The sequence below is a fragment of the Petromyzon marinus genome, chromosome 79, assembly GCF_048934315.1.
Source record: "Petromyzon marinus isolate PM22_M1 ecotype Great Lakes invasive population chromosome 79, UKy_Petmar_22M1.pri1.0, whole genome shotgun sequence".
Classification (NCBI taxonomy): domain Eukaryota; kingdom Metazoa; phylum Chordata; class Hyperoartia; order Petromyzontiformes; family Petromyzontidae; genus Petromyzon; species Petromyzon marinus.
Genome location: NC_133745.1, coordinates 22,090,544 through 22,103,541, shown reverse-complemented (window position 1 = coordinate 22,103,541; position 12,998 = coordinate 22,090,544). Strand labels below are relative to the sequence as shown.

The 12,998-nt window shown below is 51.5% G+C and overlaps 1 protein-coding gene across 1 annotated transcript in view; it reads left to right on the top strand.

The window, feature by feature from the left end:
• The window catches only part of LOC142907466 (intermembrane lipid transfer protein VPS13A-like), a 42,812-nt gene extending 31,368 nt beyond the window's left edge, over nucleotides 1-11,444 (top strand). Inside the window, exons 5-6 of the mRNA XM_076057015.1 lie at nucleotides 358-429; nucleotides 9,431-11,444. Coding sequence (XP_075913130.1) covers nucleotides 358-429; nucleotides 9,431-9,520 — 162 coding nt within the window. The 3' untranslated portion in view covers nucleotides 9,521-11,444. The remainder of the gene's footprint in view (nucleotides 1-357; nucleotides 430-9,430) is intronic.
• Nucleotides 11,445-12,998: the final 1,554 nt, after the last annotated feature.

Here is a 12,998-nt window from a genome sequence, read left to right as displayed (position 1 = left end):
TTGTTGTTGTTGATGTTGATGTTGTTGTTGACAATGTTGTTGTTGATGTTGTTGTTGATGTTGACGATGTTGTTGTTGACGATGTTGTTGTTGACGATGTTGTTGATGTTGTTGTTGACAATGTTGTTGTTGATGTTGTTGTTGATGTTGACGATGTTGTTGTTGACGATGTTGTTGATGTTGTTGTTGACAATGTTGTTGTTGATGTTGTTGATGTTGTTGTTGTTGTTGATGATGTTGTTGATGTTGTTGATGATGTTGTTGATGTTGATGATGTTGTTGATGTTGTTGATGTTGTTGTTGTTGATGTTGTTGTTGATGTTGTTGATGTTGTTGATGTTGTTGTTGTTGTTGCAGGAGGCTCGCCGTGTGGGCGTGAACTTGCGCACCCACGAGACTGTGACCCTGCACAGTCACCATGCCGCTCAGGTGGGGGGTGACTGTGTGTGTGTGTCTGTGTGTGTCTGTGTGTGTGTGTGTGTCTGTGTGTGTGTGTCTGTGTGTGTGTGTCTGTGTGTGTGTGTCTGTGTGCGACTGTGTGTCTGTGTGTGTCTGTGTGTGTGTCTGTGTGTGTGTGTCTGTGTGTGTGTGTCTGTGTGTGTGTGTCTGTGTGTGTTACTGTGCGTGTGTCTGTGTGTCTGTGTGTGTGTCTGTGTGTGTGTGTCTGTGTGTGTGTGCGACTGTGTGTGTGTGTGTGACTGTGTGTGTGTGACTGTGTGTGTGACTGTGTGTGTGTGTCTGTGTGTGTCTGTGTGTGTGTGTCTGTGTGTGTGTGATTATGTGTGTGACTGTGTGTGTGTGACTGTGTGTGTGTGACTGTGTGTGTGACTGTGTGTGTGTGTCTGTGTGTGTGTGACTATGTGTGTGACTGTGTGTGTGACTGTGTGTGTGTGTCTGTGTGTGTGTGTGACTGTGTGTGACTGTGTGTGTGTGACTGTGTGTGTGTGTCTGTGTGTGTGTGACTATGTGTGTGACTGTGTGTGTGTGACTGTGTGTGACTGTGTGTGTGTGTGTGTGACTGTGTGTGTGTGTGTGACTGTGTGTGAGTCCGGCAAAACAACCTCCTACCTCCTCGCGGTGCCGGACGGGCAACTCTGTCGTGGACAGTGCTGTGGGGGGAGATCCAATTTTTATTGGCTCCTCCCCTCATGGCGTCTGTGTCCACCACAGGGGCTAAACGGGGGCTGGTAACCCCTTCACATTCAATTAATTACCACGAAAGCACGAGTTAAACTGAAATATGTAACTAATAAGCTTGTGCCGGAGGCCCCGGGGGGCCAGGCGTCTATGACGTCTCCTGGCCAAACCCCAATTGGCGGAGCCAGGAGATTGAATACCTACCCTCGGGGCTACTCCAGAAACAGCAAAAAGCCACTACGGGTGGCCACTTGGAATGTTCGAACGCTCACTGCAGAGGAGAGGCTGCCACTCCTCTGTCGGGAGCTGGACCGGTACCGCCTGGATCTATGCGGAATTCAGGAGGTCCGGTGGACCGGCTCTGGCTCCTGCCACCATGAGGGGTGGACAGTCCTCTACTCGGGGCAGCAGACTGCCAAACAACAGGGTGTGGCTCTTCTTTTGAACAAAAGAATGAAGGGGGCGTGGGAGCGTGGCGGTGAGGTGTGGGAAGCTGTAAGCCCCAGGCTACTTTGGGCTCGCCTTCCCATCAACCGGAGGCGAGGAATGGTGGTCGTGCTTACTTATGCCCCCACCGAAGATGAACATCCGTGGAGGGATGCAGGCAAAGCCGATGAGTCAGATGCCTTCTATGACCTCCTGTCACAGGTGCTGGCTAAAGTGGCCCCTCGGGATAGAGTCATCATGTTGGGTGACTTCAATGCCCGAGTTGGTCATGATACTGGCACCTGGTCTGGAGTTATTGGAGGGCATGGGCCAGATCAGCTCAATAGCAACGGTAGGAGGCTGCTAGATTTTTGTGCAGCCCATGGGCTTGTAATTACCAACACGCTGTTCCGGCATCGGCGCATCCACACAACATCATGGATGCATGCCGGGTCCAAGCAAGAACATCTGCTGGACCACATAGTGACGGACCAGCGGATGCGAGCCCATGTCCTTGACACCAGGACCTACCGTGGAGCTGATCTGCCCTCTGACCATCGACTAGTCATCTGTAAGATGCGCCTGCCATTCTTCCACTCTGGTGGTGGGTGTACACCCAGGACCCCATTCCGACCTAAAGTGGCCTGGTCTCAGTTATCTGATGAAAGTTGCAAGCGAGAATTTCATCATCGCTTGCGGCTGGGTTTGGCATCGTCCCCGACTCCTCCTGATGTCGGGGTAAATGGGCGAGGTTTAGGACTGTGACTCATGCAGCTGCAATGGCTGCTTTAGGTACGCGGTCCAGACCTCCCCAGAGACCCTGGCTGACAGAGGAGGTGTTCAGGATGGTTGAGAAAAAGCGACAGGCCCACTCTTATCGGCTACAGAATCCCACGTCAGAGAATGAGGAGGCTTACCGCAGCCTTCGCTCGGAGGTTCGGAGAGCCGTGAGGCGCTGCAAGGATGGGTGGTGGTCGCGGGTTGCTGAGGAGATGGAGTCTGCCTCAGTGGCCCGTGATCACAAATCTCTATTTAACTCCATCAAAAAGTAACCTGCAGCGCCACACCTACTACCATCATTAGGAGAAAAAACGGTGATCCAATCTCCGACCCCCAGGAACAGGTTTGCAGATTTGCTGAGCATTTCTGTGAGGTCCTGGGGGAGGGAAAATCCCTCAGCCAGGAAAACATCGTGGCACAAAGTGAGGATGACCCTGCTGAGGCTGCGGTGCCTCAAATATTGGAAGAAGTCACCCCCTGTGAGTGGCTGGCTGAGGTTCCATCTGCTGAGGAAGTACTGAAGGCGATCCGGAGTCTGAGACCAGGAAAGGCAGCGGGCAGAGATGATCTCCCAAGCGAAATGCTGAGGGAGGGTGGCGTTTGTGCACAGACTGCCCTATATGACATCATAACAACAGTCTGGACCACTGGACGGGTTCCGCAGGATTGGAAGGATGCCCTGGTGGTCCCCCTTTTTAAGAAGGGGGACCGCACAGACTGTAACAACTACAGGGGCATCTCACTCCTCAGTGTGCCGGGAAAGGTCCTGGCAAGGATTATTCAGCATCGCCTTGCCAGGCACGCTGAGGAGAGGCTTGCGGAGCCCCAATGCGGTTTCAGGAAAGGGCGGTCCTGCACAGATGCCATATTTTCTGTCCGTCTGCTACAGCAAAGGTGTAGGGAATTCCAACAAGACCTGCATCTCTGCTTTATTGACCTGGTCAAGGCCTATGATACCATCAGTAGGCCTGGGCTCTGGGTCGTTCTTCGTGCTTTTGGAGTACCTGACCCTCTGCTCACGATCATTAAGGACCTTCATGATGGTGAGCGGGCCCGGGTAAAACTACGTGGCCGGGAGTCAGAGCCATTTCCTGTACACCTTGGGGTGCGACAGGGATGTCCTCTGGCTCCCACATTATTTAACATCTATTTTGACCACGTAGTTCGTGAAGCCTTCAATAGCTGTACCGGGGCAATCTCCATATGGTACAGATATAATGGGAGGCTGATCGATGCCCGGGTGCGGTCAAGGGATTGCTCCCTATTGCTCAACCATGTTATGTATGCTGATGATTTGGTAATAGCTGCTCAATCAGAGGAGGAGTTGGAGACGCTGCTGCTGAGACTGGAGCGTGCCACTAAGAGGTGGGGCCTTACCATCAGCCCCACCAAAACTAAGCACCTGCCTGGGTATTTTGTACCATCGGACACTCCACCCCCACAACTCCCAATCGGTGACTGGTACCAGCGGTGTCAAGATCGGCCTCTGTGGAGGAGGCTCGTGAAGGATGCTACTGGGCAGTTGGAGGTAGTCGCCCTCCAACAACAACGGAGGGTGGAGGAGCGACGCTCAGAACAACGAGCGGAGCGCCGGGTGGCTAAAGCACAGCAGGTTGGCACAGTAGGGGGCACAGGTGGTGCATCAGCCAGTCATCTCAGTCAGTCGACCCGTGGCACCTGGGTCTGCCCCGTGACCTCCTGCCAGCGGGCGTTCGACACTTCACGTGGCCTCAGGGTGCACATAGCCTGGCACAAGCGTTGTGGTGACGTTACCGCCACTTAGTGGCGAATGGCGGTTGTTGTTGTTGTGTGACTGTGTGTGTGACTGTGTGTGTGTGTGACTGTGTGTGTGTGTGTGACTGTGTGTGTGTGACTGTGTGTGTGACTGTGTGACTGTGTGTGTGTGACTGTGTGTGTGTGACTGTGTGTGTGTGTGAATGTGTGTGTGACTGTGTGTGTGTGTGACTGTGTGTGTGACCGTGTGTGTGTGTCACTGTGTGTGTGTGCGTGACTGTGTGTGTGTGTGACTGTGTGTGTGTGACTGTGTGTGTGACTGTGTGTGTGTGACTGTGTGTGACTGTGTGTGTGTGTGACTGTGTGTGTGACTGTGTGTGTGTGTGACTGTGTGTGTGTGACTGTGTGTGTGACTGTGTGTGTGTGTGTGACTGTGTGTGTGGCTGTGTGTGTGTGACTGTGTGTGTGACTGTGTGTGTGTGACTGTGTGTGTGTGACTGTGTGTGTGACTGTGTGTGTGTGACTGTGTGTGTGTGACTGTGTGTGTGACTGTGTGTGTGTGACTGTGTGTGTGACTGTGTGTGCGCGTGACTGTGTGTGTTTGTGACTGTGTGTGCGCGTGACTGTGTGTGTTTGTGACTGTGTGTGTGACTGTGTGTGTGTGACTGTGTGTGTGACTGTGTGTGTGACTGTGTGTGTGACTGTGTGTGTGTGACTGTGTGTGTGTGACTTTGTGTGTGTGACTGTGTGTGTGTGTGACTGTGTGTGTGTGACTGTGTGTGTGACTGTGTGTGTGTGACTGTGTGTGTGACTGTGCGTGTGACTGTGTGTGTGACTGTGTGTGTGTGTGTGACTGTGTGTGTGTGACTGTGTGTGTGTGACTGTGTGTGTGTGACTGTGTGTGTGGCTGTGTGTGTGTGTGACTGTGTGTGTGTGACTGTGTGTGTGTGACTGTGTGTGTGTGTGACTGTGTGTGTGACTGTGTGTGACTGTGTGTGTGACTGTGTGTGTGACTGTGTGTGTGTGTCACTGTGTGTGTGACTGTGTGTGTGTGACTGTGTGTGTGTGTGACTGTGTGTATGTGTGTGACTGTGTGTGTGACTGTGTGTGTGACTGTGTGTGTGTGACTGTGTGTGTGTGACTGTGTGTGTGACTGTGTGTGTGTGACTGTGTGTGTGTGACTGTGTGTGTGTGTGACTGTGTGTGTGTGACTGTGTGTGTGTGACTGTGTGTGTGTGACTGTGTGTGTGACTGTGTGTGTGTGTGACTGTGTGTGACTGTGTGTGTGTGACTGTGTGTGTGACTGTGTGTGTGACTGTGTGTGACTGTGTGTGTGTGACTGTGTGTGTGTGACTGTGTGTGTGTGTGTGACTGTGTGTGTGTGTGTGACTGTGTGTGTGTGACTGTGTGTGTGTGTGACTGTGTGTGTGTGTGTGTGACTGTGTCTGTGTGACTGTGTGTGTGTGACTGTGTGTGTGTGTGACTGTGTGTGTGTGACTGTGTGTGTGTGACTGTGTGTGTGTGTGACTGTGTGTGTGTGACTGTGTGTGTGTGTGACTGTGTGTGTGTGTGACTGTGTGTGTGTGACTGTGTGTGTGTGACTGTGTGTGTGACTGTGTGTGTGTGACTGTGTGTGTGTGTGACTGTGTGTGTGTGACTGTGTGTGTGTGACTGTGTGTGTGACTGTGTGTGTGTGACTGTGTGTGTGTGACTGTGTGTGTGTGTGACTGTGTGTGTTTGTGACTGTGTGTGTGACTGTGTGTGTGTGTGACTGTGTGTGTGTGACTGTGTGTGTGTGACTGTGTGTTTGTGACTGTGTGTGTGTGACTGTGTGTGTGTGACTGTGTGTGTGTGACTGTGTGTGTGACTGTGTGTGTGACTGTGTGTGTGTGACTGTGTGTGTGACTGTGTGTGTGACTGTGTGTGTGTGACTGTGTGTGTGTGTGACTGTGTGTGTGGCTGTGTGACTGTGTGTGTGACTGTGTGTGTGTGTGACTGTGTGTGTGTGTGACTGTGTGTGTGTGACTGTGTGTGTGTGACTGTGTGTGACTGTGTGTGTGTGTGACTGTGTGTGTGACTGTGTGTGACTGTGTGTGTGTGTGTGACTGTGTGTGTGACTGTGTGTGTGACTGTGTGTGTGTGTGTGACTGTGTGTGTGTGACTGTGTGTGTGTGACTGTGTGTGTGACTGTGTGTGTGTGTGACTGTGTGTGTGACTGTGTGTGTGTGACTGTGTGTGTGTGTGACTGTGTGTGTGTGACTGTGTGTATGTGTGACTGTGTGTGTGTGACTGTGTGTGTGACTGTGTGTGTGTGACTGTGTGTGTGACTGTGTGTGTGTGACTGTGTGTGTGACTGTGTGTGTGTGACTGTGTGTGTGACTGTGTGTGTGACTGTGTGTGTGACTGTGTGTGTGACTGTGTGTGTGACTGTGTGTGTGTGTGACTGTGTGTGTGTGTGACTGTGTGTGTGACTGTGTGTGTGTGTGACTGTGTGTGTGTGACTGTGTGTGTGTGTGAGTGTGTGTGTGCGTGACTGTGTGTGTTTGTGACTGTGTGTGTGACTGTGTGTGTGTGTGTGACTGTGTGTGTGACTGTGTGTGTGACTGTGTGTGTGTGACTGTGTGTGTGTGACTGTGTGTGTGTGACTGTGTGTGTGTGACTTTGTGTGTGTGACTGTGTGTGTGTGACTGTGTGTGTGTGACTGTGTGTGTGACTGTGTGTGTGACTGTGTGTGTGACTGTGTGTGTGTGTGACTGTGTGTGTGACTGTGTGTGTGTGTGACTGTGTGTGTGGCTGTGTGTGTGTGTGACTGTGTGTGTGACTGTGTGTGTGTGACTGTGTGTGTGTGACTGTGTGTGTGTGTGTGACTGTGTGTGTGTGACTGTGTGTGTGACTGTGTGTGTGTGTGTCACTGTGTGTGTGACTGTGTGTGTGTGACTGTGTGTGTGTGACTGTGTGTGTGTGTGACTGTGTGTATGTGTGTGACTGTGTGTGTGACTGTGTGTGTGTGACTGTGTGTGTGACTGTGTGTGTGTGACTGTGTGTGTGACTGTGTGTGTGACTGTGTGTGTGTGTGACTGTGTGTGTGTGACTGTGTGTGTGACTGTGTGTGTGTGACTGTGTGTGTGTGTGACTGTGTGTGTGTGACTGTGTGTGTGACTGTGTGTGTGACTGTGTGTGTGTGACTGTGCGTGTGTGACTGTGTGTGTGACTGTGTGTGTGTGACTGTGTGTGACTGTGTGTGTGACTGTGTGTGTGACTGTGTGTGTGTGACTGTGTGTGTGACTGTGTGTGTGTGACTGTGTGTGACTGTGTGTGTGTGACTGTGTGTGTGTGACTGTGTGTGTGACTGTGTGTGTGACTGTGTGTGTGTGTGACTGTGTGTGTGACTGTGTGTGTGACTGTGTGTGTGTGTGACTGTGTGTGTGTGACTGTGTGTGTGTGACTGTGTGTGTGTGACTTTGTGTGTGTGACTGTGTGTGTGTGTGACTGTGTGTGTGTGCCTGTGTGTGTGACTGTGTGTGTGTGACTGTGTGTGTGACTGTGTGTGTGTGACTGTGTGTGTGACTGTGTGTGTGTGACTGTGTGTGTGACTGTGTGTGTGTGTGTGACTGTGTGTGTGACTGTGTGTGTGTGTGACTGTGTGTGTGTGTGACTGTGTGTGTGGCTGTCTGTGTGTGTGACTGTGTGTGTGACTGTGTGTGTGTGTGACTGTGTGTGTGACTGTGTGTGTGTGTGACTGTGTGTGTGTGACTGTGTGTGTGTGACTGTGTGTGTGACTGTGTGTGTGACTGTGTGTGTCACTGTGTGTGTGACTGTGTGTGTGACTGTGTGTGTGTGACTGTGTGTGTGTGTGACTGTGTGTATGTGTGTGACTGTGTGTGTGACTGTGTGTGTGACTGTGTGTGTGACTGTGTGTGTGTGACTGTGTGTGTGACTGTGTGTGTGTGACTGTGTGTGTGACTGTGTGTGTGTGACTGTGTGTGTGACTGTGTGTGTGTGTGACTGTGTGTGTGACTGTGACTGTGTGTGTGTTACTGTGTGTGTGACTGTGTGTGTGTGTGTGACTGTGTGTGTGTGTGACTGTGTGTGTGTGACTGTGTGTGACTGTGTGTGTGACTGTGTGTGTGTGACTGTGTGTGTGTGTGACTGTGTGTGTGACTGTGTGTGTGTGACTGTGTGTGTGTGACTGTGTGTGTGTGTGACTGTGTGTGTGTGTGACTGTGTGTGTGTGACTGTGTGTGTGTGACTGTGTGTGTGTGTGACTGTGTGTGTGTGACTGTGTGTGTGTGTGACTGTGTGTGTGACTGTGTGTGACTGTGTGTGTGTGACTGTGTGTGTGTGTGACTGTGTGTGTGTGTGACTGTGTGTGTGACTGTGTGTATGTGACTGTGTGTGTGACTGTATGTGTGTGACTGTGTGTGTGTGACTGTGTGTGTGACTGTGTGTGTGTGACTGTGTGTGTGTGACTGTGTGTGTGTGTGACTGTGTGTGTGACTGTGTGTGTGACTGTGTGTGTGTGTGTGACTGTGTGTGTGACTGTGTGTGTGTGACTGTGTGTGTGTGACTGTGTGTGTGTGACTGTGTGTGTGACTGTGTGTGTGTGTGACTGTGTGTGTGACTGTGTGTGTGACTGTGTGTGTGACTGTGTGTGTGCGTGACTGTGTGTGTTTGTGACTGTGTGTGTGACTGTGTGTGTGACTGTGTGTGTGTGACTGTGTTTGTGTGACTGTGTGTGTGTGACTTTGTGTGTGTGTGTGACTGTGTGTGTGACTGTGTGTGTGACTGTGTGTGTGACTGTGTGTGTGTGACTGTGTGTGTGTGACTGTGTGTGTGTGACTGTGTGTGTGTGTGACTGTGTGTGTGGCTGTGTGTGTGTGTGACTGTGTGTGTGTGACTGTGTGTGACTGTGTGTGTGTGACTGTGTGTGTGTGACTGTGTGTGTGTGACTGTGTGTGTGACTGTGTGTGTGTGTGTGTCACTGTGTGTGTGACTGTGTGTGTGTGACTGTGTGTGTGTGTGACTGTGTGTATCTGTGTGACTGTGTGTGTGAATGTGTGTGTGTGACTGTGTGTGTGTGACTGTGTGTGTGTGTGACTGTGTGTGTGTGACTGTGTGTGACTGTGTGTGCGTGTGACTGTGTGTGTGACTGTTTGTGTGACTGTGTGTGTGTGACTGTGTGTGTGTGTGACTGTGTGTGTGTGACTGTGTGTGTGACTGTGTGTGTGACTGTGTGTGTGACTGTGTGTGTGTGACTGTGTGTGTGACTGTCTGTGTGACTGTGTGTGTGTGTGACTGTGTGTGTGTATGACTGTGTGTGACTGTGTGTGTGTGACTGTGTGTGTGTGTGTAGTGGGTTCTCGACAAGATATCCGAGGCCCGTGCAGCGTGGGATGCAGACTCTGTACGGGAGATGAGTACCGCTGGATTCAGAACAGCCTGACTCACTCAGCCTGACTCACTGAGCCTGACTCACTCACTCACTCAGCCTGACTCACTCACTTAATCTGACTCACTTAGCCTGACTCACTCACTCAGCCTGACTCACTCACTTAGCCTGACTCACTCACTTAGCCTGACTCACTCAGCCTGACTCACTCACTTAGCCTGACTCACTCACTTAGCCTGACTCACTCAGCCTGACTCACTCAGCCTGACTCACTTAGCCTGATTCACTTAGCCTGACTCACTCACTCAGCCTGACTCACTCAGCCTGACTCACTCAGCCTGACCCACTGAGCCTGACTCACTCAGCCTGACTCACTCACTCACTCAGCCTGACTCACTCACTTAGCCTGACTCACTCAGCCTGACTCACTCACTCAGCCTGACTCACTCAGCCTGACTCACTCACTTAGCCTGACTCACTCAGCCTGACTCACTCACTTAGCCTGACTCACTCACTCAGCCTGACTCACTTAGCCTGACTCACTCAGCCTGACTCATTCAGCCTGACTCACTCAGCCTGACTCACTCAGCCTGACTCACTCAGCCTGACTCACTCAGCCTGACTCACTCAGCCTGACTCACTCACTTAGCCTGACTCACTCAGCCTGACTCACTTAGCCTGACTCACTCAGCCTGACTCACTCACTCAGCCTGACTCACTTAGCCTGACTCACTCAGCCTGACTCACTTAGCCTGACTCACTCACTCAGCCTGACTCACTCAGCCTGACTCACTTCACTTCGCGTGCAAATCGTTAATTAGTTTTTATCCGCTGCTTTGTTCACATGGACGATGATGATGATGACGATGATGACGATGATGACGATGATGACGATGATAATGACGATGATGACGATGATGATGACGATGACGATGATGATGATGACGACGATGATGATGACGACGACGATGATGACGATGATGACGATGACGACGACGATGCTGATGATGATGACGACGATGACCATGATGATGACGATGATGACGATGATTATTTGTTGTGGTGGTAGCGGTGGTGGTGTTCACGTGATGGTGATTTCGTCAATGGAAATGCACGTGGGTGTTGTGTTAATACGATCGTGATTATTTTAATGTGAACGTGATTATGTTAATGTGAACGTGATTATGTTAATGTGATCGTGGTTGGTAATGCGATCGTGATTATAGTTTGACCGTGATTATGGCGATGTGATCGTGGTTATGTTAATGTGACCGTGGTTATGTCGATGTGATCGCGGTTATGTTAATGTGACCGTGGTTATGTTAATGTGATCGTGGTTATGTTAATGTGATCGTGGTTATTTTAATGTGACCGTGGTTATGTTAATGTGACCATGGTTATGTTAATGTGACCGTGGTTATGTTTATGTGACTGTGGTTATGTTAATGTGACTGTGGTTATGTTAATGTGACCGTGGTTATGTGAATGTGATCGTGGTTATGTTAATGTGACCGTGGTTATGTTAATGTGACCGTGGTTATGTTAATGTGACCGTGGTTATGTTAATGTGACCGTGGTTATGTTAATGTGACCGTGGTTATGTTAATGTGACCGTGGTTATGTTAATGCGACCGTGGTTATGTTAATGTGACCGTGGTTATGTTAATGTGACCGTGGTTATGTTAATGTGACCGTGGTTATGTTAATGTGACCGTGGTTATGTCGATGTGACCGTGGTTATGTCGATGTGATCGTGGTTATGTTAATGTGATCGTGGTTATGTTAATATGATCGTGGTTATGTTAATGTGACCGTGGTTATGTTAATGTGGTTAGATAATGCTAGCAGTGATGTGTTATGCTCATGTTGTGCATTCTAATTGGGTTCCGATTACGTTAATGCGCTCGCGATGACGTTGATTCTGATGGCGATGATTTTGTCAATGGTGTTTGTGATTACGTTAAAGCTGACGACGATGTCACTGAGCCACTTTATTATAACCACCACCACGAGGTGGGTGGGTGGGTGACTGAGTGGGTGAGTGAGTGTGTGAGTGAGTGGGTGACTGAGTGGGTGACTGAGTGAGTGTGTGAGTGAGTGGGTGACTGAGTGGGTGACTGAGTGGGTGAGTGAGTGGGTGGGTGGGTGGGTGAGTGGGTGGGTGGGTGAGTGTGTGGGTGGGTGGGTGAGTGGGTGGGTGGGTGGGTGGGTGAGTGGGTGGGTGGGTGGGTGAGTGGGTGAGTGAGTGGGTGAGTGGGTGAGTGAGTGAGTGAGTGGGTGAGTGAGTGGGTGGGTGGGTGAGCGAGTGAGTGGGTGCGTGAGTGGGTAAGTGGGTGGGTGAGTGGGTGAGTGAGTGAGTGGGTGAGCGAGTGAGTGGGTGCGTGAGTGGATGAGTGAGTGGGTGAGTGAGTGAGTGGGTGAGTGAGTGGGTGGGTGAGTGAGTGAGTGGGTGGGTGAGTGGGTGAGCGGGTGAGTGGGTGAGCGAGTGAGTGGGTGCGTGAGTGGGTAAGTGGGTGGGTGAGTGGGTGAGTGAGTTGAGTGGGTGAGCGAGTGAGTGGGTGCGTGAGTGGATGAGTGAGTGGGTGAGTGAGTGAGTGGGTGAGTGGGTGGGTGAGTGAGTGAGTGGGTGAGTTGGTCAGCCCCAGCAGGTGCCATGGGTTGGCTGAGATGAGCGGTAGATGCACCACCATCTGTATCCCCGACTGTGCCAACACTCACCTACTCTCCTCCACACACAGACACACACACAGACACACACAGAAACACACAGACACACACACACAGACACACACAGTAACAGTCACACACAGACACACACACACAGACACACACACACAGACACACACACACAGTCACACACACACACACACAGACACAAACACAGTCACACAACAACAACAACAACAACCGCCATTCGCCACTAAGTGGCGGTGACGTCACCACGACGCTTGTGCCAGGCTATGTGCACCCTGAGGCCACGTGAAGTGTCAAACGCCCGTTGGCAGGAGGTCACGGGGCAGACCCAGGTGCCACGGGTCGACTGACTGAGATGACTGGCTGATGCACCACCTGTGCCCCCTACTGTGCCAACCCGCTGTGCCTTAGCCACCCGGCGCTCCGCTCGTTGTTGTGAGCGTCGCTCCTCCGCCCTCCGTTGTTGTTGGAGGGCGACTGCCTCCAACTGCCAAGCAGAAGCAGCAGCAGAAGCAGCAGCAGAAGCAGCAGCAGAAGCTGCAGAAGCAGCAGCAGAAGCAGCAGAAGCAGCAGCAGAAGCAGCAGAAGCAGCAGCAGAAGCAGCAGCAGAAGCAGCAGAAGCAGCAGCAGAAGCAGCAGAAGCAGCAGCAGAAGCAGCAGCAGAAGCAGCAGAAGCAGCAGCAGAAGCAGCAGAAGCAGCAGCAGAAGCAGCAGAAGCAGCAGCAGAAGCAGCAGAAGCAGCAGCAGAAGCAGCAGAAGCAGCAGCAGAAGCAGCAGCAGAAGCAGCAGAAGCAGCAGCAGCAGAAGCAGCAGCAGAAGCAGCAGCAGAAGCAGCAGA